This window comes from Argentina silus (genome assembly GCF_951799395.1).
Source record: "Argentina silus genome assembly, chromosome: 3".
NCBI classification, from domain to species: Eukaryota; Metazoa; Chordata; class Actinopteri; order Argentiniformes; family Argentinidae; genus Argentina; species Argentina silus.
Window position 1 is genome coordinate 8,236,106 of NC_139657.1, and position 20,451 is coordinate 8,256,556.

A 20,451-nucleotide genomic window follows, 5' to 3' on the forward strand; every position below is an offset into this window, starting at 1 on the left:
TGTTCATGGAGGATAACGCCATAACGGAGGCTGTAGTGTTGTGGAGTCAGGGTAGGCAAATGCATAATTGAGTTTTAGAAGTTGTGGTTAAGCAGAGGTTTATCCCTGCTGCTGCTGCTGCTGGTTTTGGTTATTGAGCTGGCCTGTGTGCTGCTGTTGCAGGACTCCTCACAGGGGAACTCTGTCTATCAGATCAACATGATCAACTACATCAAACAGAAATACCTCGAGCTCCAGGTGGTCGGAGGAAACGGTGAGCTCTCTCCTCCTTCGTCTACGATTCATCCCCTCCTCTCCTGTCTTATTTTGTTTTAACACTAAGTGACCGTCTCATTCTCTCTCTCTCTCTCTCTCTCTCTCTCTCCCTCTCTCTCTCTCTCTCTCCCTCTCTCTCTCTACAGTGGTGACTGCGGCCCAGGCTAAGAACTTGATAGACGCCGGGGTCGACGCCCTGAGAGTGGGCATGGGCTGTGGCTCGATCTGCATCACCCAGGAAGGTACAGTATGGAGAAATGGTGGTGGAGTCGGGGAAGGAGAAGGAGGAAGTGGCTAGGAAAGAGGAAATGAAAGGGGAGTTGAGGAAGACGTACAGGGATTGCATAACGTTGTATTGAAGAACAGAACTACTTGTGTCACTGATGAAAAATCAGTCCTTGAGAAGAATGTGCTTGAGGCGGACAGGATAGAAGGAGCGGAGGGGGGGGGGATGGAGAGAAAGAGGAGGTGTGGAGAGTACTCGGTTGTGTTTTTGTTGCGTGTTTGTGTTGTGCTGTTGACACGTTGCATTGTGTTTGTGTGTCTCAGTCATGGCGTGCGGGCGCCCCCAGGGTACTTCAGTGTATAAGGTGGCAGAGTACGCCCGGCGTTTCGGGGTGCCCGTCATCGCAGACGGAGGCATTCAGACTGTTGGACACGTGGTGAAGGCTCTCGCCCTCGGAGCCTCTACAGGTAAAGTACGGCCTTGTGTTTGTGACAGTTAGGGGGAATTCCGTTAGTCCTACGCTTAAGTGGGGGAAGTACGACTAATACAGTGCATCCTGTATTTGACTGGATAACTTTCATTAGATCCCCGTCATCACCAATGAACTCTGACCCCCTGTGCCTTTCAGTGATGATGGGGTCGTTGCTAGCGGCAACCACAGAGGCACCCGGGGAGTACTTCTTCTCGGACGGTGTGCGTCTGAAGAAGTACCGCGGCATGGGCTCCCTCGACGCCATGGAGAAAAACAGCAGCAGTCAGAAACGCTACTTCAGGTAGAGAGGAGAATGGGATTGGCTGTGGTCAATGGACATAACGCCTGTGACGAGTGTATTCGTTTCTCTCTCTGTCTGTCTCTGATTCGTTGCTCTGTGCACTTCCAGTGAAGGGGATAAGGTGAAGGTGGCCCAGGGTGTGTCAGGGTCGGTTCAGGACAAAGGCTCCATCCATAAATTTGCTCCCTACCTCATCGCTGGCATCCAACATGGCTGCCAGGACATTGGAGCTAAGAGCCTGTCCATACTGCGGTAAGTGTGTGTGTGTGTGTGTGTGTGTGTGTGTGTGTGTGTGTGTGTGTGTGTGTGTGTGTGCGTGTGTGCGTGTGTGCGTGTGCATGTGTGTCAAGGTTTCCGTTATGGAGCCGGACAACATGACTGGACAGATTTTAATTGACCAGAGATTTGAGAAATTGACCGTACATCCATGTGTATTGGGTCTGTCCATCAACACCTCTCCTCATTTTGGCTGTTGGTCCCGGTTCTCACAATGACAGAAGATGTTCCGCATTATGACATCACACATTTCAAAAACCATCACATCGTCATATTTCGTTATGCCACATTCAATCGTTCACTCCGATCCTCTTCGAGCATCAGAATGCTCTGGCACACTGTGGACTGTGCGTATATTCTTTCAAAAAGCCACTGTCAAAGAGGAGATCTTCTTACCAGAGGTACTAAGCAGAAAAGTTAGGCTAAATGCAAATGATAAGCAGGCAACCTGCTAAATTAAGCCTATATTTGTATCACTTGTATATTGTTTACCTGTTTATATATTTAAACAGGTCTGAGCAAGAACTAGACCCGTTGCATTTCGGGTCTCTTCGTTCAGGGGTCTGTTCGGGTTTGGGTCCAGACTGTCCACGGGTCTGTTCGGTTCTCTTTATTTAGAAAGTAGAGCGGGACCCTTCGGGTTCAGTTAGGAAATACACAGGTCCATTTCGGAACAGGTGCAACACATTCTTGGACCCGTGGAGACCTGTACCAGACAGTAATAAAACACAACTTCAAAATATAAAATATTTGTTTAAATATAATTTGCGAACAACCTGTCCTATATGTGCATGAACATGTTCATTAATAAACAACTAAACAGCAGTTTTTGAACACAATCTAGGCCTCTCTAATTTATGTTCCTTCACATCGGACTTTGGCCTGCTCAAATTGAGCTGCTGCTGTTGGAAAAACAAAACCGTCCAACTCCTTGTAGGATCTTGCGATGCTTGTTACTTTGTCCTTCAGAAGCGATCTTGAGGCCGTCTTGATTGTTTTGGAGAGAGAATCCCTATCTCGGTGGACACACTGGAAACAGGGCTAATTTATTTATTTATTTTAATTATGAATTACTAATTTTGCCTAGTTGAGATACACTTTGCTGAAGTCGTTTATGAGGAATTGTTACGCATTATTTTGCAATGGGATTTTTTTTCTCTTAGACAATTTAGCAACAATTGTATTTGTCGGCTTCTCATTCCTTTTACGGGCCAAAAGCCAACAATTACCAGTTAACAGAAACCCTGGTGTGTGTTCCATTTTTTGCATCTATAATGTTCGACATTTCATTCCAATTCTAGAATGAGTTGAGTGTTGTGTTGTAGCTCTGTGATGTGTTCTAATCTACTCTGTGTGTTGTTCCAGGTCTATGATGTACTCTGGAGAGCTGAAGTTCGAGAAGAGGACCATGTCCGCTCAGGTGGAGGGGGGAGTCCACGGGCTCCACTCGTAAGTCTTCACCCCGCCTGGCTCTGGCATCGCTTACTCAACCTGTGCTTTTGGATTCCCCGTCAATCCTCTTTTCTGTGATCATGACACCACTACTGTTGTCATCCGCGATTGTGCTCGGTGATCCTTTAGCTCTATCTGATGAGTATATTGTAGTCTCTAGCCTGGGTGTTGAGAGTGGGGGAGGGGTTTCTTAGTGGTAGTGGTGGTGGTGGTGGTGGTGGGAGGATCTCTTAGTGATAGTGGTGGTGGTGGTGGTGGTGGTGGTGGTGGGATCTCTAATCTCTGTTGCCTCCCGTCCTAATAACAATTTTTGTCATATCTATGTTAACTCAGATGTCATAAGCTGACACCAGACTGTTTATGACATTTTCAATATCTTAGGTGCTGGCCTTCTACCCCCTTATCCTATCTGTTCAACAGTGGCCTTTGTGGCGTCCATATGCCCCCTTTATGTTTAGGTAATGACTAGTAGTACTGAAGCTACAGCAATCAGACATCAAAATGTCTTCTCTCTCTTTCTCTTACGCATGCTTGCATCATAGATATTCTTTTGTGCCATGTAAGTACATATAACTCCCGCGCTCACAACTCCAATGTCTCCATCCTGCTCCCTATAGTTCATGTCCCCTTTGTAGTATATATTTGTTGTGCTAACCCCTAACCCATTTATAACATGTATTGAATGACACTTGAATGTCTGACCTGTGTGTCTTGTCCACTGGTAGTTATGAGAAAAGGCTATACTGAAGGAGGAGGGAGAGGGAACGCACGATCAGCCCCCAACGTCCCCACACCAGCAGCAACAAGGCACAACGGACACATCTGACTAAACTACAACAACCGCCCAACTTTGATTGCACAGGCTACCCTCTCTTTCTCCACTCTCTTGCATCATGCTCTCTTTCTTCATGCTCTCTCTCTCTCTTCCTCTCTCTCTCTCTCTCTCTCTCTCTCTCTCTCTCTCTCTCTCTCTCTCTCTCTCCCTCTATCTCTCTGCAGTTTTGAGGATGATGCTGTTAAATATGGTAGTATGGTGGTACGTAGAGCATAAAGGTATGTGTGTGGCTGTACTGTTCAAGGGACTAAAGCTAAGCATTAGCCTTAAATCAGGGATGTATTAACCAGAGCGCCTTACTACTACAGATGAAGTCTACTGTGGATAGTGCTGTAACACACTCAGACTAGACTTTTTATTACTATTAGTCATTTTTATTACTATTTATTTTGAATTAACCTAAAGCTAACAGTTCTATCTTTCAGTAAAGTGTACTAACACATGGTTGTTGATACATATTCTATGATGTTATGTGTTTGGTGATGGGATGATTGCTCAGTCTTTTGATCCAGCCTTTAGTTAATTTTCTCCAGATTTTGTATCTGTGGAGTGTTAATATGATGTTTGCATTAAAATTGTGAAGTACTTCGATTTAAGAAAAGGAAATACTTAAGTTTAGAGTTTTTAATATTTTTCTTAAATTATTTTGTTCCCTTGGCTTAATGTAAACTTTTATTGCCTGGTGACAGTTTTAAGCACCCTTACACAGGTCTATTAATAATAGACCACTAATGGTAATTCCACTTCCATTGTCCTACAATAGTGTCTGAATGTCTTTTATTCAGTTTATTTGTTGTTATTCATTCTCTGTGGGACTGCAATAAAGTTTGTAGCTGTTTCTAACTGATTAAGGCAGTTTTATTGATGAAACCAGTGGCATAAACTGATTGACAGCACACACCAGAAAGGGATCGTGGTGAGCTGGAAATCATTTCTGATCATGTTAATGTTATACTTTTACACCAACATATGCTGCATTGTACGCATTTAACATGTTATCAAAATCATCCATGCAATTTCCATGCAATTCAGTAACTCTTGCAGCAGGTCAACCTCCAGGCAAGTAAGCCCATAGGATGTTCACCTTCCATACCTTGTGTTATGTTACGGTTATGTTATGCGTTATGTTACGGTTGGCAACTAAATGCACAACACTGAAGGACAGCAGGCAGCTACATACACAAAACTGAAGGTTAGCACTGTCAATACATAATCCAATCTCAAAATGAGCATTGAATCCAATAAATAAGCAAACTAAGTGTTTTTGTTGAATGCTGGATAATCTGCAAATTACATGAAATATACTGAAGTATATTAACATTATATTGTAATAGTATTGTTCAAAGCTGTTGCGGAAATGGTTTACTCACAGTCTTAGATGATCAAGATATCTACTTAAAAACTTGTTTTTTTTGTATTGAACATACGCAGATATCTACCTGCAATGTATAGTGAACAGAGGAGCAACTGTGTATGAAATGTACACATTACATTGAAGAAAGGCAACTGTGAGAAAGACCAAGATGGACATCATAAGGACTTTATGATCACCAAATATCAGCAAGACTGGGAAAAAAAAAAGTTCTTTCTTTATGTACAATGCAAATCAAAATAATATTTTACATTTACATGCATGGCATTTAGCAGACGCTGTCCGGAACAGAGATCATCCACGCCAGCATCACCTTCTTTGGGGAAGTCACACAACTGACTGGAGAGGGTGGTTTTGAAGAACTTTGGATAACCACAGAGTTAGACGTCTCTCCATCTGTTGGGGGCACAGTGACGTCGTATGAGGCCAATGTGCCGGGTTCCTGGAGCAGTACGAGGTCCTGATCCAGTATGTTATCAAACACAGTTTCCATGAGGCCTGTGGCAATGTAGTCCATCTTTTTTGATGATATCCAGGTCCCTGGATGTCCATAGTCTAGCTCCGACTGGAGCACGGCCTCCTCTCTCTCAGCATGTGCCACCTCTAAAGCCGACATTGTAGGTGATTGGCTGTCAAATGGCTCTGGAATTGCCTCTTCAAAATCATTGGTATGTATGATAAGTCCAATGTCGCCCTGCATTACATGGTCCTTCACGTCCTCCAGCATATTGGTAACCACATCCAGGGCAGTTTCACTTGCCTTTGCAGTGGCCACTTGAAATGCTTTAGGGCGGACCTGTTGAATCTTTATGATGACTTGCTCTTTGACCCCCTCCAAAATACTGGTGATCAAGGCTGTCACATAGCTGTTGAGGTTTTCTCCATTCACGGTCAGCCCCTCTGATGGATCATCTGATTGATCACTGGGCTTTTTATATTTATTCCCCCCAAGAATCCTGCAGACAGACTCATTGCTGGGATTAAATGGATTGACAACCAGAGAAACACACTTCAACATGTCAGAAGCAATTCTGACAATGTTGTGCCGCTGGTTTCGACCCTCGCGCTGAAGTCTTGAGTTTCACCTCATACTTGACTGACTCAGCTGTCTGCTTCCTGACGCCCTTTGTGCCGAGATGGTCTAGAACAGCATGCCTGACAACTGATTTCAGCTGCGCCTGAGACATTGGTTTGGTGAGGATGATTTCTTCATCTTCACCAGTACTGTGTAACTGGAGAGCCTTAAGACAGGTCCTTTACAACTCTTCCTCTCTGTCTTTCTTATGTTCTTGCCTTGCACTTTAGACTGTACAGTAAGTAGAAGTATAATTATTATTTTCTTTTCATGTTCTCCAATATATGCTATCTGATAGAACTTATGGTACTAGGTAACAGCTTATTAATACAATGTTGCTACTTGTGTAATTATCAAGTTATTACACAGGTAAATGTGCAATGTAATGAAAAGTGTGACCTTGAAGGTGTATAATGATTAACATCAATTTACATACATTAAAAATATCAACAATCTTATTTCATCTGTACCTGCTCTGCCTTGTTTGGCTTTTCCACCTTCAGTCTAGCTTCACTGGGAGAGGTGCAAGGCATTCCAGGGTTCGTCTCCTTTGGAGCAGGCAATGATCATCCATTGGTGTCATCACTACAAATACATAACAAATGACATCTATTCACAATCTATTATTTATTGGCAATGAACATGTCAATACTGTAGCCAACATACATTACTCAAATGCCCCTCAATGTAGGAAAAAAAAACAGGCAATGAATACATGTATGAGTTACGATATGTTGCCAGAGAAATTGACTTACCTGCCAGTGAAACAATCTTTTTCACAGTTTTAGAATTTCATCGTCTCTTGAATTTTGCCCTGCTGAATGTTTTGTTTTTGTTCAGACATACTCATTTTCTGTGAGGAGGAACATTATTTGGATATGTCCAAGGTACAGACGAGGTTATTGGATTGTTAGACTTGTCAACTTAGCTGACACTCGTGCAAAAATGTGAAAGCTTTATTGTACATTTCTAGGGTAAAACATTGTACATTTGTACAAAGCTTCCATGGCTTAAAACAGACGCGTTAGTTATATAATTCCATACATCTCTGAATTATTGAAACTGGATGTGTTGTTTTTAATATGTTTTGGGGATCTTTGTAAAGTATAAAAGTGCAATATTTTACCTTACTCTTACCTTTACCTGAATTCAACAAATTATTTGCTGGACATTTCAAACACAGAACAAAATACTTTCATTTGAGGCTATACAGATTCTGTCCAAGTTTTGATCATTCATCACAATGGGAATGTGGTCACAGATGTACATTCTGCCCACATGGAATCACTGGTTGACTGAAGTTGCTTCAGTTTCTTAGCTCCTTCCTCCAACAGAAACTCTCTCATGTCAGCCAGAGTAACATTCTTAGCAATCTGGCCTTCCCCTTGCAGCTTTACTAGACTGTATTTGCATATTTTAAAACAATATGTACCAACATGAGGAAAGGCCATGTTACAGAGATTATTAGAGCGATTATTTCAAATGTCTATAATCAAATTACTTAATGTATGATCTCAACAAAATGTTTATTTTAGAACACTGCACATTACCTTCTGTATTCTGTAGGATTTGTCAAGGTCAGTTTTAACAGTATCCAGGTACTGTTTGAAGGTGTTGTACTTCTTCAATGAGCATACAACCTTGGGAAGAGACAACATTGTGTGAGAAATCAATATGGTCTGAATTAAAGTGTATCCAGCAATCATTTCTGACATCATTAAGTTCACAGTTTCACTGTACAGTGGTAAGGAGAAATAAGCGTCACATGAAACTTACTTTGTCATCTTCGTGATGAATGCATGTCCTTCTGGTGGTAGTACTCATTGAGGCTTGGGTCATGCAGGTAACTGGGCCTCATAATGCGACAGTTGGGGTCACTGAGGGTGAAATCGGTTGCCTGGAACAACTGGGGGAATAACATCAGTAGTTTAATTGAAGTGCACCACAGTCTGGCCCTAGGTAATGTGAGTAAGAGGGGTACATTATAAAATGCTTTATCTTTCTTTTTTCATTATCCCCTAACTGCTCTGACAGGCCTAGATGGGGGGAAAGCTGGTATAACATGATTGTGTTTGGCCTTTGGACTTTGCTCTAATCATCATGTCCTTTTAAAAAAGGATTGTAAAGCTAATCTGAATCTGATAAGACAGTCATTTCCTTTTTTGGAAGTGGTCTATCAAAAAAAATTGCATTCTACCATGTAAATGGCCCGGTAGTCTGACCGATTCAATTACCATCATTATCAGAGGTTATTCCATATGCTGTTACTGATGTATTTGTGACAGGGTGTTTTTGCGCAGATCCATCTACATACAAAGTCACGTCTCAGTTTGGTACGGGCGTTTCAGTCAGCCACCTGCTCGCTTATCAGCGCCAGGCAGCCATGTGATTCACTATCATCTGGTGTGGTTGCAGGGTTAACGACAGTACAGCGCTTTACTTCCACATTTGGCAGAGATAACAACATACGTTGGGGACGTAATCATCGAGAAGGGGAGAAACGGCTGGTGCTTTGTTTCAACAAAATTTCACTCACACCGTGAGGCACAAGTAGTGTTAGAGGTCGATAGGCCACAATCCCCTGTGAACAATTAACTGCCATGGATGCCGCTGCTGCTGCTCTTAAACATGCTGGTGACCCACTTGCCACTGAGTCTAGTTTGCTAGAGTAGTATACGATAGGGCGGATCCTCCCTCCACGTTCCTGTAATAGTATTGATGTCATATAGCCACCCTTTTCTGCTCACACTGCACTTTTCTGCTTTTTTGCACTTCTGGTTAGACACTAACTGCATTTCGTTGTCTCTGTACTTGTACTCTGCACAATGACAATAAAGTTGAATCTAATCTAATCTAATCTTTTCATCAGCTACTTGAGTGAATGGTTTAGTCATGTCAGGCAGTCCTAAAGTCGGGGCTACAGTCGGTTGTTGTTTCAGTTTCTCAAAGCTTTTTAAAGCTTCTTCAGTCCATGTTACTTTGTCATTTGGGGTTAGGCCATGACCATGTGCCAGATTATGTAATGACTGAGCATGCTGTGCATAATCAGGTATCCACTGTCTACAGTAGCCTGTCATGCCTAAAAAAGACATCACTTGTTTTTTTAGTGACTGGTTTTGGAATATCCAGGATGGCCTGTATTCTCTCTGTCCCTAACGTTCTACCGGCCTGTGAAATGTTATGTCCTATGTATTTCACCTTGGTCAGAGCAAACTATAATTTGGCCTTCTGCTGCTAAGAATTGGAGAAGTGCCACAGTGTCTTTTTCACACAACTGTTGGTCAGTGGAACATGCCAATAAGTCATCAATGTACTGTTGTGTGGGAATGCAAACCCACTTAGACTATCCCTTAATGCAGCAGCATAAATCATAGGTGAAGAAACAAAGCCCTGAGGCATCCTGGCTTTTTATCAAATTCAAACCAATACAGTGAGCTCTCAGGTAGTGAGAAAAATGCATTAGCTAGGTCTATCACACTAAACACTTCACTGTTAGATGGTACCTGAGATATGATTGTTGATGGATCAGGGACAATGGGAGCACATGCGTGGACCGCGTCATCAACTTCTCTTAAGTCCTGCACGAAGCGCCATTGGGTTGGTTCACCTGGTTTCCCAGATTTTTTAACTGGGAGGATAGGAGTTCGACATGGTGAATCTGGACATGAAACAATTATGCCTGCCTTCAACAACGATTGAAACACAGGCCTAATTCCTTCCTTAACTTCCTCTCTTAAAGGATACTGATGTGCACACGGGCCCCATGTCATATTTGTCCTTGGCCCACAAAACCTGTTAGGCAGGTCCGTCAAGTAGTTAGAAGTAGAATAGAGGAGAAGTCCTTAGCCTGGGGTGGATTCTCTCCTGGCGGGCTCGAAGCTTCAATGTTAAAGCAGACATTTACAAACAGACAAACAGACAAAATAGACAAACAGACAAACAGACAAACACTGTAGATCACATATACCCAGTCCAACCGAGACTTAGTAGCCTTATCCAAGCTTTTTTTATCAAAGCGTCATTTACTGTGTGATAAACTGTCACTATCAATAGACTCGTCAGCCCTGACCATACGTTTGATGTCTTTCAGTCCCACCAGAGCCGTCGACTGAAGACCAAGTCTTAGGTCTAGGATTTGGTTTGTTCCATGGCCTTTAACTGTGAACTAATTTAGACCTCTTATCTAAATACCTAAATCCTGTTCTCGACGCAACCTAGGATTGTTAACAACAGCCAAGCTGAAGATCTAGTCCAACTAGGCTTTTTACAAATATTGTGGTCTCACCTGGATTCAAATTTGCTAGGATCCTGTACTGACTATTCTCAGAAACGCCTGTCTTTGGTGAGACTCTGCACAAATAGGCACGTACAGAGCCTTCGGAAAGTATTCAGACCCCTTCACCTTTTCCACATTTTGTCGTGTTATAGACTCAATTTAAAATGGATTAAATTAAAAGAATTTGTCATCAATCCACACACAATACACCAGAATGACAAAGCGAAAACAGGTTTTTAGAAATTTCAGTAAATGTATTCAAATTGAAATCCAGAAATACGTCATGTACATAAGTATTCAGACCCCTTAGCTAAAATGCTAAAATGTCATCAACAAATCACTCAATGAATTGAATTGAGCCCATCTTAATGCAAGGATAATAGTTCATGTAATTTTGGAATTAACATTTAATGGTTTAAATGGTTTAATGGTTGCAAGCATGGCAGTCTCTAGCAAACAGAGCACCCAGGACAAGGTTCCATTACACATTTATACTTTCAAAACCCCCCTCTTTCCAGGGCGGGTTTTCACGCATTATTTACCTGAAGCCGTAGGGTGATTTCAAACAATGGGGTGACACGTTTCTGACAAGTTTTGTACATTCTTATCTGTTGGACACAGTTAGGTCTTGTTACAACTTTTATGTGCCTTGTTAGCTGCAACTCTCATTAGCAGCTTTTAAGACAAATATACACTTCTACTTCTATTAGTTCCATTATTTCTACTCAAGTCATGAGCAACGGGTGACTCACAGGTTATCGACAAACATCCAGTACATGTTTAATGCTTACATAATAAAATTCTTAAATGATTAAATGGTTAAATGATTAGTATTATCAACATTATTAGCGCTTACTAGCATTTAGTATTACAGATACTGGTTGAACCATTACAATCTCATATTCTAGATTTTACAGAGAGAGCTCAATCTGAGAGTCAATCCTCTTGTAATGTCACGCCTGAGGTTGCTGTCTGGTGACTCTGGCGCCCTCCGCTGGCGGTACGGGGCCAGTGGCCTCCCAATCTATCTATATTCATTTCACCTGTTTATTCTGTCCCCTGTTTGTTATATATAGCCTGTGTGTTCCCCATGTCCTTGTCGGGGATTCTCCCTGTCTGCTCCGTTCCTAGTCGTTTACCCCTTCGCCCTAGTTACAGTTTCGAATGTTTTTTAGTTCTAGTTATTCCGCTTTTTAAGCGCGTACCTTAGTTTACGGAGCTTGGTTTTCTCCATCTTTATTTTACCCATTTTCCCCCAGTGTTTGTTTGTTTACTGTGCCTCAGTTCTCTCATTAAAAGACTCTCCTTAATTTACTTTACGCTGTCGTCTGAGTATCTCTCCGCACTTGGGTCCACTGCATAATCAGCGCTAACATGTAATAGCAGGAGTACTCAGGCAAAGAACTCAAACTCATGACTCAGAGACAAAACCTTAAATCCAATAGAATAGTCTTTACTTTCAGAAAGGTTTGATACACAGGTAGGCAGTCAACGGGTAGGAAAATAATCTAGGAAGGGGGTAGGCAAAGCAGGGTTTGGTACACAGGTAGGCAGTTCAAAAAGGCAGGCAGATACTCCGAAAAGGGGTAGACAAAAAGGCAAAGTCAAAAACACACTCAGAGATCATAAACCAGGAACACTTATCATTAGGAAAAGCTGGGACGTACAGTACCAGTCAAAAGTTTGGACACACCTTCTCATTCAATGGTTTTTCTTTATTTTTTATTATTTTCTACATTGTAGATTAATATTGAAGACATCAAAACTATGAAGGAACACATATGGAATTATGTAGTAAACAAAAAAGTCTTAAACAAACCAGAATATGTTTTATATTTTAGATTCTTCAAAGTAGCCACCTTTTGCTTTGATGACAGCTTTGCACACTCTTGGCAAGTTTGTGTCCAAACTTTTGACTGGTACTGTATAACACAAAGGTACAAAGATGAACTGGCACAGAGACAGGGGAACACACAGACTAAACACACAGGGAAGGATGATGAGAGACAGGTGAAGCCAATCAGGGCGGGGTAAACAATCACACAGGCGGGAAACACACAAGGGCAGGTGGTGAAGTGACTGAAACGAGAGACAAGGTGAGTAACATAAACTAAGAAACAGGAAACAATAAATGAATAACATGAAACAAAGACAAACATAAACAACAAATAAATGAATAATAATAATTAAAAAAAAAAAATTACACTGAGATTCATAGAAAAGGGAAATAATTAAACCTCTAAAGAAAGAAAACCTTAAAGAGAAAATTACATATTCAGATATTTCTACAGAATAGTTGATTATGATAAAGCATCACTCTTAAGGGGACCTCTACTCCAGCTCACAGAGCTCAACACTGGCCCCACGAGATTCAAACCTAAACCCAGGATAGAGGGGCTGAGTGAATGTGGTCTGGACTCTGTGCAGGAGGGTCATTGTGTCAGAGGAAACACTGTAGAAGGACAGAGTACCTGCCCTGTGATCCAGGTACACTCCAACTCTGGAGGACTGAGGGCCATGTACGTCACACCCAACATTATTGTGGATGAAACAATAACTACCATTAGAGAAGCGTAAAATCCAGGACTTGTCATTGTTTCCCAATCCACTGTTAAGACCACGCTCTACTCTGCTGATGTCTTTATATGAGACTCCTATACAAACATGCTGACCACTCATCTCAACCTCCCAGTAACAGCGTCCAGACAGACCCTCTCTACACAGCACCTGTTTCTTATGACTGAATCTCTCTGGATGATCAGCATATGGCTGTGCTTGTCCTATACATGTCACCTTTCTGTTCCCCTCAGACAGAGAGAGGAGTCTGTTTGCTGTGTTTGGGTCCAGTGTGAGCCGACCGAAATCTGGGAGAAGAGCAGAGCAGAGACCAAATCAGAGAAATAAAGATTCAGATAGTCAGAGTCAGATATCCAGCCTGTCTTTGATCAATATGTCCTTCTCCTAGAGCTCTCTAGTTCTATCTCAGGGTTTGTGGAGAGTATCAGTGGAGAGAGACTGTTAGCTACTTCAGGATAAAGATACTCACACTGTAAGAACTGGGGTCTGGTCTTGGGCTCTGGTGGCAGTAAAACATCCACTACATCCACTGAATTCACTACAGACACACAAACACATTCACAGAGAGAGAGAGAGAGACAGAGAAAGAGAGAGAGAGAGAGAGAGAAAGAGAGAGAGAGAGAGAGATTACATTCAGATCATCCCACAGTATATCACTCACACACACACACACACACAAACATGTACTGCATAAAAAGTGATGATATTGACCTTTAATTGGTCTAAAGTTGATTGTACAAAGGTACTATAGGTAAGAGTTTATAGCCCACCTGTGGTTAAGATCTTGGACCACTCCCCCTTAAAGACGTCCTCTAGTTTCTCTCTCAGCACAGACATAGCCTCACTCACATCTCCAAAGAACTGGTGAGAACGGACATTGATGCTGAGTAAGTCTGAAGATACACTGGGACTGGAGAGAGACTGATAACTCTGGAAAAAGAGAGAGAGAGAGAGAGAGAGAGAGAGAGAGAGAGAGAGAGAGAATGAGAGAGAGAGAGAATGAGAGAGAGAGATAATGAGAGAGAGAGATAATGAGAGAGAGAGAGAACAGAGGATAAATGAATATCTTAACAGTAAGCTGCTTCAGTATTTCAGATGGAGGGTCAGTTACCTGGAGGAAATGGATGTGATCCTCTGTGTGTGAAAGCTGCTCCAGCTCAGCGTCTCTCCTCCTCAGCTCAGCTATCTCCTGCTCCAGTTTCTCCACCAGTCCTTCAGCCTGACTCACTGTTGCCTTCTGCTGGGCTCTGATCAGCTCCTTTACCTCAGAGTGCCTTCTCTCAATGGAGCGGATCAGCTCAGTAAAGATTCTCTCACTGTCCTCCACTGTTGCCTGTGCAGAGCGCTGTTAGGACACACACACACACACACACACACACACACACACACACACACACACACACACACACACACACACACACACACACACATACACATACAGAGCGCAATTGAAGAGTGTCTGACTGGAGTAGAGCAGTAAAATGGGGCGTCTACTCTGATCAATACTCACTGTGAAAGACTCCACAGCCTGTTTGAGCTCCTTCAGCTTCTTCTCTCTCTCCTGGACTTTCTGCTGGACTTTCTGCTGACTCATCCCCAGCTGCCTCTGTGGACAAACAATGAATCCGTGAATGAAATGTATTTTTTTTTTGTTATGAAGAAGCCTATGAGAGCAGTGACAATAAAGTGATGATTTTTGTCCAATAAAGTCATTCTTTATATTGACAGAACACTATTGGTTCCATGGTAATTATGATTAAGAAAAGGCTGGAAGCTGGACTCTGAGGTCATGGGAGCAAATCTCACGATTGTTACTGGAGACAAAGAGAACAGAAACCTAGACAGGAAAATGCAAGGTGTTATGAGTTAATCATTCTACCTGTGAAAACCTGTCTGACAAGAACCAAATTGTAAAACAATAACCAGATTGTAAAACCAATGACGTTTGCCCTCTCCAAGACCAGAGTCATACTATATGCACTGCTCTGTCCAATACAGGAATACAGTAGTGTGGGAGAGACTTTGGATCTCTGGAAATACAATGATTTCATACAGCATCATGCCTTTTCAGGCTTAAGCAGTTTTTGTCAAAAGTGTAAAAAGCGCTATGAAAGTGAAATTTGATGCACAGTCTGATTGTGCTTTCAGGTGTAAACCAGATCAAACAGCTTCGTACCTTCAGTTCTACATTTATCAGAGTCACTTATGAGTATTACACTTTTAACAAGTTAACTGCCAATATTGCTTAGACAACTTGTCTTTGAAGAAATCAATAAAAAAAAGTCTTGAACTTCATTGTGTAATATCCTAAATGATTTTATGACATGTCTGTTTTTGTTATGTGTGATTTCTATAAAAATGGTCAAATAAAATAAACACCAACGAGTAGCTCTGCTTCTTACCTGTTTCTCAGTCCTTTCTGCTGAAGCTGAGACTGTATTATGGCCTTTATGTTCATCCAAGGAACACAACAAACAGATACACTTCTGATCAGTACGGCAGAAAACCTCCAGCAGTTTGTCATGATGAGAGCAGATCTTCTCCTGCAGTTGTGTGGAGGCTTTGACCAGCTTGTGCTTCTTTAATGGAGCTACATCATAGTGAGACTGGAGGTGAGTCTCACAGTAAGAGGCCAGACACACCAGACAGGACTTGAGGGCTTTCTGCTTTCTCCCAGTGCAGAAATCACACACCACATCTCCAGGTCCAGCATAACAGTGAGCAGGAGGAGCAGCTTGGAGTCCTGTCTTCTTCAGTTTCTCCACTAATTCAGCCAACAGAGTGTTTTTCTGTAGAATAGGTCTTGGGATGAAGGTCTGTCTGCACTGGGGGCAGCTGTAGACCCCCTTCTGATCATCCTGATCCCAGCAGCCCTTAATACAGCCCATACAGTAGCTGTGTCCACAGGGAATAGCCACCGGATCCTTCAGTAGATCCAGACAGATCGGACAACTGAAGGAGTCCATGCTCTCTGCCATTTTGCTGTACACACTACCAGACGGAGTAGCAGAGTATCAGAGAAAAGTTTCGTTTTCCTAGAAGTGTTTGTGCATGTGGGAGGGAACACTTCCTGGTTCTGCGTGTGCAGTGTGTGTGTGTGTGTGTGTGTGTGTGTGTGTGTGTGTGTGTGTGTGTGTGTGTGTGTGTGTACACTGTAGCTGTAGGGGGTGTGGTGTTGGACAGAAGCCAGAAAGAAAGTGTTTCCACCAAGGCAATACTCCACTCTCCTTTGCACGCATTCAGATGTTGTACATGATTGTAAAAGTAGAAGCAGACATTGACTTGCTTTAGTATCTGTCATGTATATGTACCGTTCCCTGGAGTGTCATAGGTTGTCACTGGTACCAATAACACAACAGAGACTTCTACTGTACAGTACGTGACGATGTGCTAGAGGTCATTACCCTTCAAACCTGGCCTCAGTGTACATATCTGACCATAGCTACTTTTTTCCTTGCATCGCATTGTTGTAATTGTCCATGTCCATGGTGTGTAGAATGAGACTATTGGAGACGATCAGAGACTATTGGAGCAGAGAGACTGTAGAGTAAGACATGACTGGTAGAGCAGAGAGAAGACATGACTAGTAGAGCAGGGAGAAGACATGACTAGTAGACTTATCTCTCTCTTCTGACTGCAGCCCAGCCACACACACACACGCACACACGCACACACGCACGCACGTACACACACACACACACACACACACACACACACACACACACACACACACAGAAACAAGGCTAAAAACATAAGTCTTTATTAACAACTCATCATAACATCCTAACACTCTCATCATAAAATCCTAACTCACTTATCATAACATACTAACTCTCTCATCATAATGTGTGTGTGTGTGTGTGTGTGTGTACGTGTGTGTGTGTGTGTGTGTGTGTGTGTGTGTGTGTGCATGTGTGCGTGTGTGTGCGTGTGTGCGTGTGTGCGTGTGTGTGTGTGTGTGTGTGTGTGTGTCACTCCAACGTCTTGCTGAGGAACTCCACCAGCATGTGATAAGGGAAGCCAAAGTCCACCTGGTTGATCACGTATCGCTGACAGACAGAAAGAAAGATAGACAGGCAGCTACAGACTGACAGACACCCCCCCCCTGCCTTTTTCCCCTTAATAAATCCACTTACAATGTTGCGATTTGCTGATGTCTGTTTCCATCCTGTCTCACAACTAAATTGTTCCAGAAATGTAGTCATAATAATTTAATATAACAGCAAGAACATCACATTGTACTTTTCACATGAAAGTTATAATAATAACAACATTATGAACTACATCACAACAGCCAATAAAATGTGATAATGCTACATCGGAACAGCCAATTAAAACGTTGTCCAGGTGTGCGTGTGAAACAGAATATAAAAAAGCTAATTCTCATGGAGTAACTGCCATAACTGAAAAGTCGCTCGAGTAGTCAAGTAAAAGTCAACCACATTTTAGTTGTTTATACAACTTGAACTGTTGTGAACAAGGAGGAGTAGGTCTAATTTTGCCAGGACAGTCTCTTAATGCAAACCCTGCATTTGTGGGCTTCAGCCAGCTGCTTCACCGCGGGGTAAAGCAAGGTTAATTTAAGCCGCAAAGCTCCTGAGGTGGAAACATTCTGCCGATTTCGGTACTTGGAGCACATGGCTAAAACCCTGCTCAACCAGATATGAAGTGGAAAATGCCAGATGAAGCAGCCGCGCCTTCTCCCAGAGGGCTGAGTACCGCTGGGCGTATGTCATCCACATAGTGGTCCAGCCAGTGGGCCAGAAAGTAGCCTGAGCCTCGTCATCACTCTGGAGGTCGACAAGCTGCTCCTGGACACTTGGCTTGCAGTCGGCTATGTTCACCTGGAATGGCTGCACCACCCAGTCGGGGACCTCGAGCTCCTGCAGGTCCCTGAATCGGACCTGCATATCCTCCTTCTTCTTGGCCAGGTGTGGACCTGCATATCCTTCTTCTTCTTGGCCAGGTGTGTGATGTGATCACTCACATGAGAGAACTGAGAAAAGGTATCCAAAAGTATTGTGGCTATTAATTATTGCCAAATTGTATTACTTTCAGTTTTGGCAAGAGAAATTTGACTATTATCTTCGATTACAGATAACTGCTAAAGATCAGCCACATACATATTTATATAACCACAATTAATCAACGTTGGTCAAGTGAGGAAACTGAGTGAGCTCTCTCCTGCCTATGTTCTGCTTGTACAGATCCAACCTGGTGACCAAACCGCGGGTGACACCCTTGCTGTGGATAAGAGTGACCCCACACCCCTGAAGTTTGAGGGAGACCTCATTCATCTTCTCGAAGAGGTCAGCCAAGTAGGATATGTCACATTGACGGGACAGCACACTCTCCTTCAGAACTGGGTCCACTCTCTCTCTGAACTCAAGCAGAGTATCGTACCATTCACAGAAGCGAGCCAGCTAGACGAGCTTTTGAGGACCCGGCGGACCTCTGTATGGAGTAGCAGAACCCGTCCTTATTCTCGTCGCATAGCGGCCTAAACAACCAGTCATTAAGGCGAATGTTCCGAATGGCCCTGACTGCAACATTGAGGGAGTCATTGAGGGGTGGGCTGATGTGCTTGGCTACTAGGTTGTGGACACACAGTGAACAGTAAGGACTTGTGGAACCTTTGCCTTGAGGAGCGCTGGGAATCCACCATACCGGGCAACCATTGCAGGGGCACCACCAGTGGCGCACGTAGTTACGTTTGTAATCAGGATGTTCTTATCTCTGAGGTAACCATCCAATGTGTTATAAATGCTCTCCCCTTTTGTGTCGGTCTCAAGGTACCTGGCAAAGAGGAAGTCCTCTTTTGTCTCCTCCCCAGACCCATATCTGACTTACACCATCAGAGGGCGCTGTTGTCCCTTGTAGTTGTCTCGTCCAGCTGAATGGAAAACTGCGTCTCCCTCAAGATACAACACAACTGCACCTCTGTATCCTGAACCATCTCATCAATCCTGCTCGCCACAGACTCATTGCTCAGGGGAATTGACTTCAGGTCTTGGGTTGGGTCGCACTCCATCACGGTGGATATCACCTCCTTTTATTGCTGGCAGGACAAGTTCTTCCCCAGAGGTGAATGGCTGTCCACATTTCACTATTAGCAGGGAAATGTTATAAGATACAGGCCACTCGTATCGTGGGTGGACTTTTTCGCAAAGAGATTGCATATTGTGTGGAGTGTGTTAAACCTCTACTTTGGGCCTTGGAAAAACAAACGCTCCTTGCCCGCCTTGTCTATGGTGATTGATTGTACAGGCTTAGTTGTGGTGATGATGTGGATGACGATGGTGGTGGTGGATGATAATGATGATGGCTATCTTGGTTGTGGTATTTGTGTCTGTCAGGGATAGGTGGGCAGCTGCTAACAGTTGTATATATCAATAAAGTTTGAAAACATGGTTTATATAATATATATAATATACAATACAATACATATTATACAATATGATGTTATGTGTCTGGTGATGGAATGATATTCAGTCTTTCATTTTGATCCACCCTTTAGTTTTTTGTGTGTTAATGAGTGATGTTTGCATTGAAATTGTGAAGTACTTGGATTTAAGAAAAGGAAACACTTAAGTTAGAATAGTTTTCTTGTATTGTTTTGTTCTCCTGGCTTGGTGTACATTTTGATTGTCTGGTTACAGTTTTAAGCACCATATCACAAGTTTATTTTGAATGATAAAGAAATACGTATAATTCCGTTTCCATTGTTCTCTAAGAGTGGCTGAATATCTTTTATCCAGTTTATTCATTGTGCACCTCTGTGGGACTGCAATAAAGTTGTGATAACTGATAAAGGTAGTGTTATTGATAAAAAAAAAAAAAAAAAAAAAAAAATATATATATATATATATATATATATATATATATATATATAAATAAATAAATATAATAAAATAAAAAAACAGTGGTATAAACTGATTAACAACACATCATAATCCTGCTCTGCATCTCTGAAAGGGATCGTGGTGACCTGAAAATGATTTCGGATCATTTTAACGTTATACTTTTGCACCAACAGAGGGCGATAGCCACACTTAAAAAAAAAAAAAGAAAGGCCCCCACGTTTAGGCCCATCGATTTACTACTCTGTGTCACGCCCTCCACTTCTACCTCGCCTGTGCCAGCCTCTCTCTCTCCTCTGTCTGTCTGTCTGTCTGTCTGTCTGTCTGTCTGTCTGTGTGTGTGTGTGTGGGCGTGGTCTCAGGCTCTAATGATCCAGTTCATCATCATCTCCATCTGCTTGGTCTTCACGCCTGTGGTTCATCTTCTCATCAACTTGCAGTATTTAAACCCTGGCTTCCCACCCACTCATCGCC

The 20,451-nt window shown here is 42.6% G+C and overlaps 2 protein-coding genes and 1 long non-coding RNA gene across 7 annotated transcripts in view; 1 reads left to right on the plus strand and 2 right to left on the minus strand.

The window, feature by feature from the left end:
* Window positions 1–4,657, plus strand: part of LOC310801766 (inosine-5'-monophosphate dehydrogenase 1a) — an 11,462-nt gene extending 6,805 nt beyond the window's left edge. For 3 of the 4 annotated variants that reach the window (XM_083665882.1, XM_083665883.1, XM_083665884.1), the window contains 7 exons: window positions 163–253; window positions 402–497; window positions 805–948; window positions 1,110–1,254; window positions 1,363–1,506; window positions 2,896–2,979; window positions 3,708–4,657. In XM_083665882.1, coding sequence (XP_083522008.1) covers window positions 163–253; window positions 402–497; window positions 805–948; window positions 1,110–1,254; window positions 1,363–1,506; window positions 2,896–2,979; window positions 3,708–3,729 — 726 coding nt within the window. In that variant the 3' untranslated portion in view covers window positions 3,730–4,657. Of the gene's footprint in view, window positions 1–162; window positions 254–401; window positions 498–804; window positions 949–1,109; window positions 1,255–1,362; window positions 1,507–2,895; window positions 2,980–3,524; window positions 3,542–3,707 lie in introns of all 4 variants that reach the window. The other variant, XM_083665881.1, reaches the window with a different exon arrangement.
* Window positions 4,658–5,226: 569 nt separating this feature from the next.
* LOC310801771 lies at window positions 5,227–10,043 on the minus strand. 2 transcript variants are annotated; one of them, XR_014554119.1, is made up of 5 exons: window positions 9,768–10,043; window positions 8,041–8,170; window positions 7,020–7,904; window positions 6,735–6,849; window positions 5,227–6,495 (listed from the first exon to the last, which is right to left on the minus strand). It is a non-coding gene; the product is annotated as an uncharacterized lncRNA (long non-coding RNA). The 2 variants fall into 2 exon arrangements; XR_014554120.1 differs by having other exon boundaries at window positions 6,735–7,904.
* Window positions 10,044–11,972: 1,929 nt separating this feature from the next.
* On the minus strand, window positions 11,973–16,095 carry LOC310801769 (tripartite motif-containing protein 16-like; the record flags this gene model as incomplete). Its single annotated transcript, XM_083665888.1, has 6 exons — window positions 11,973–13,404; window positions 13,587–13,655; window positions 13,888–14,047; window positions 14,229–14,462; window positions 14,628–14,723; window positions 15,520–16,095. The coding sequence occupies 6 exons, from the start codon at window positions 16,093–16,095 to the stop codon at window positions 12,872–12,874; spliced, it is 1,668 nt and encodes a 555-aa protein (XP_083522014.1). The 3' UTR covers window positions 11,973–12,871.
* Window positions 16,096–20,451: the final 4,356 nt, after the last annotated feature.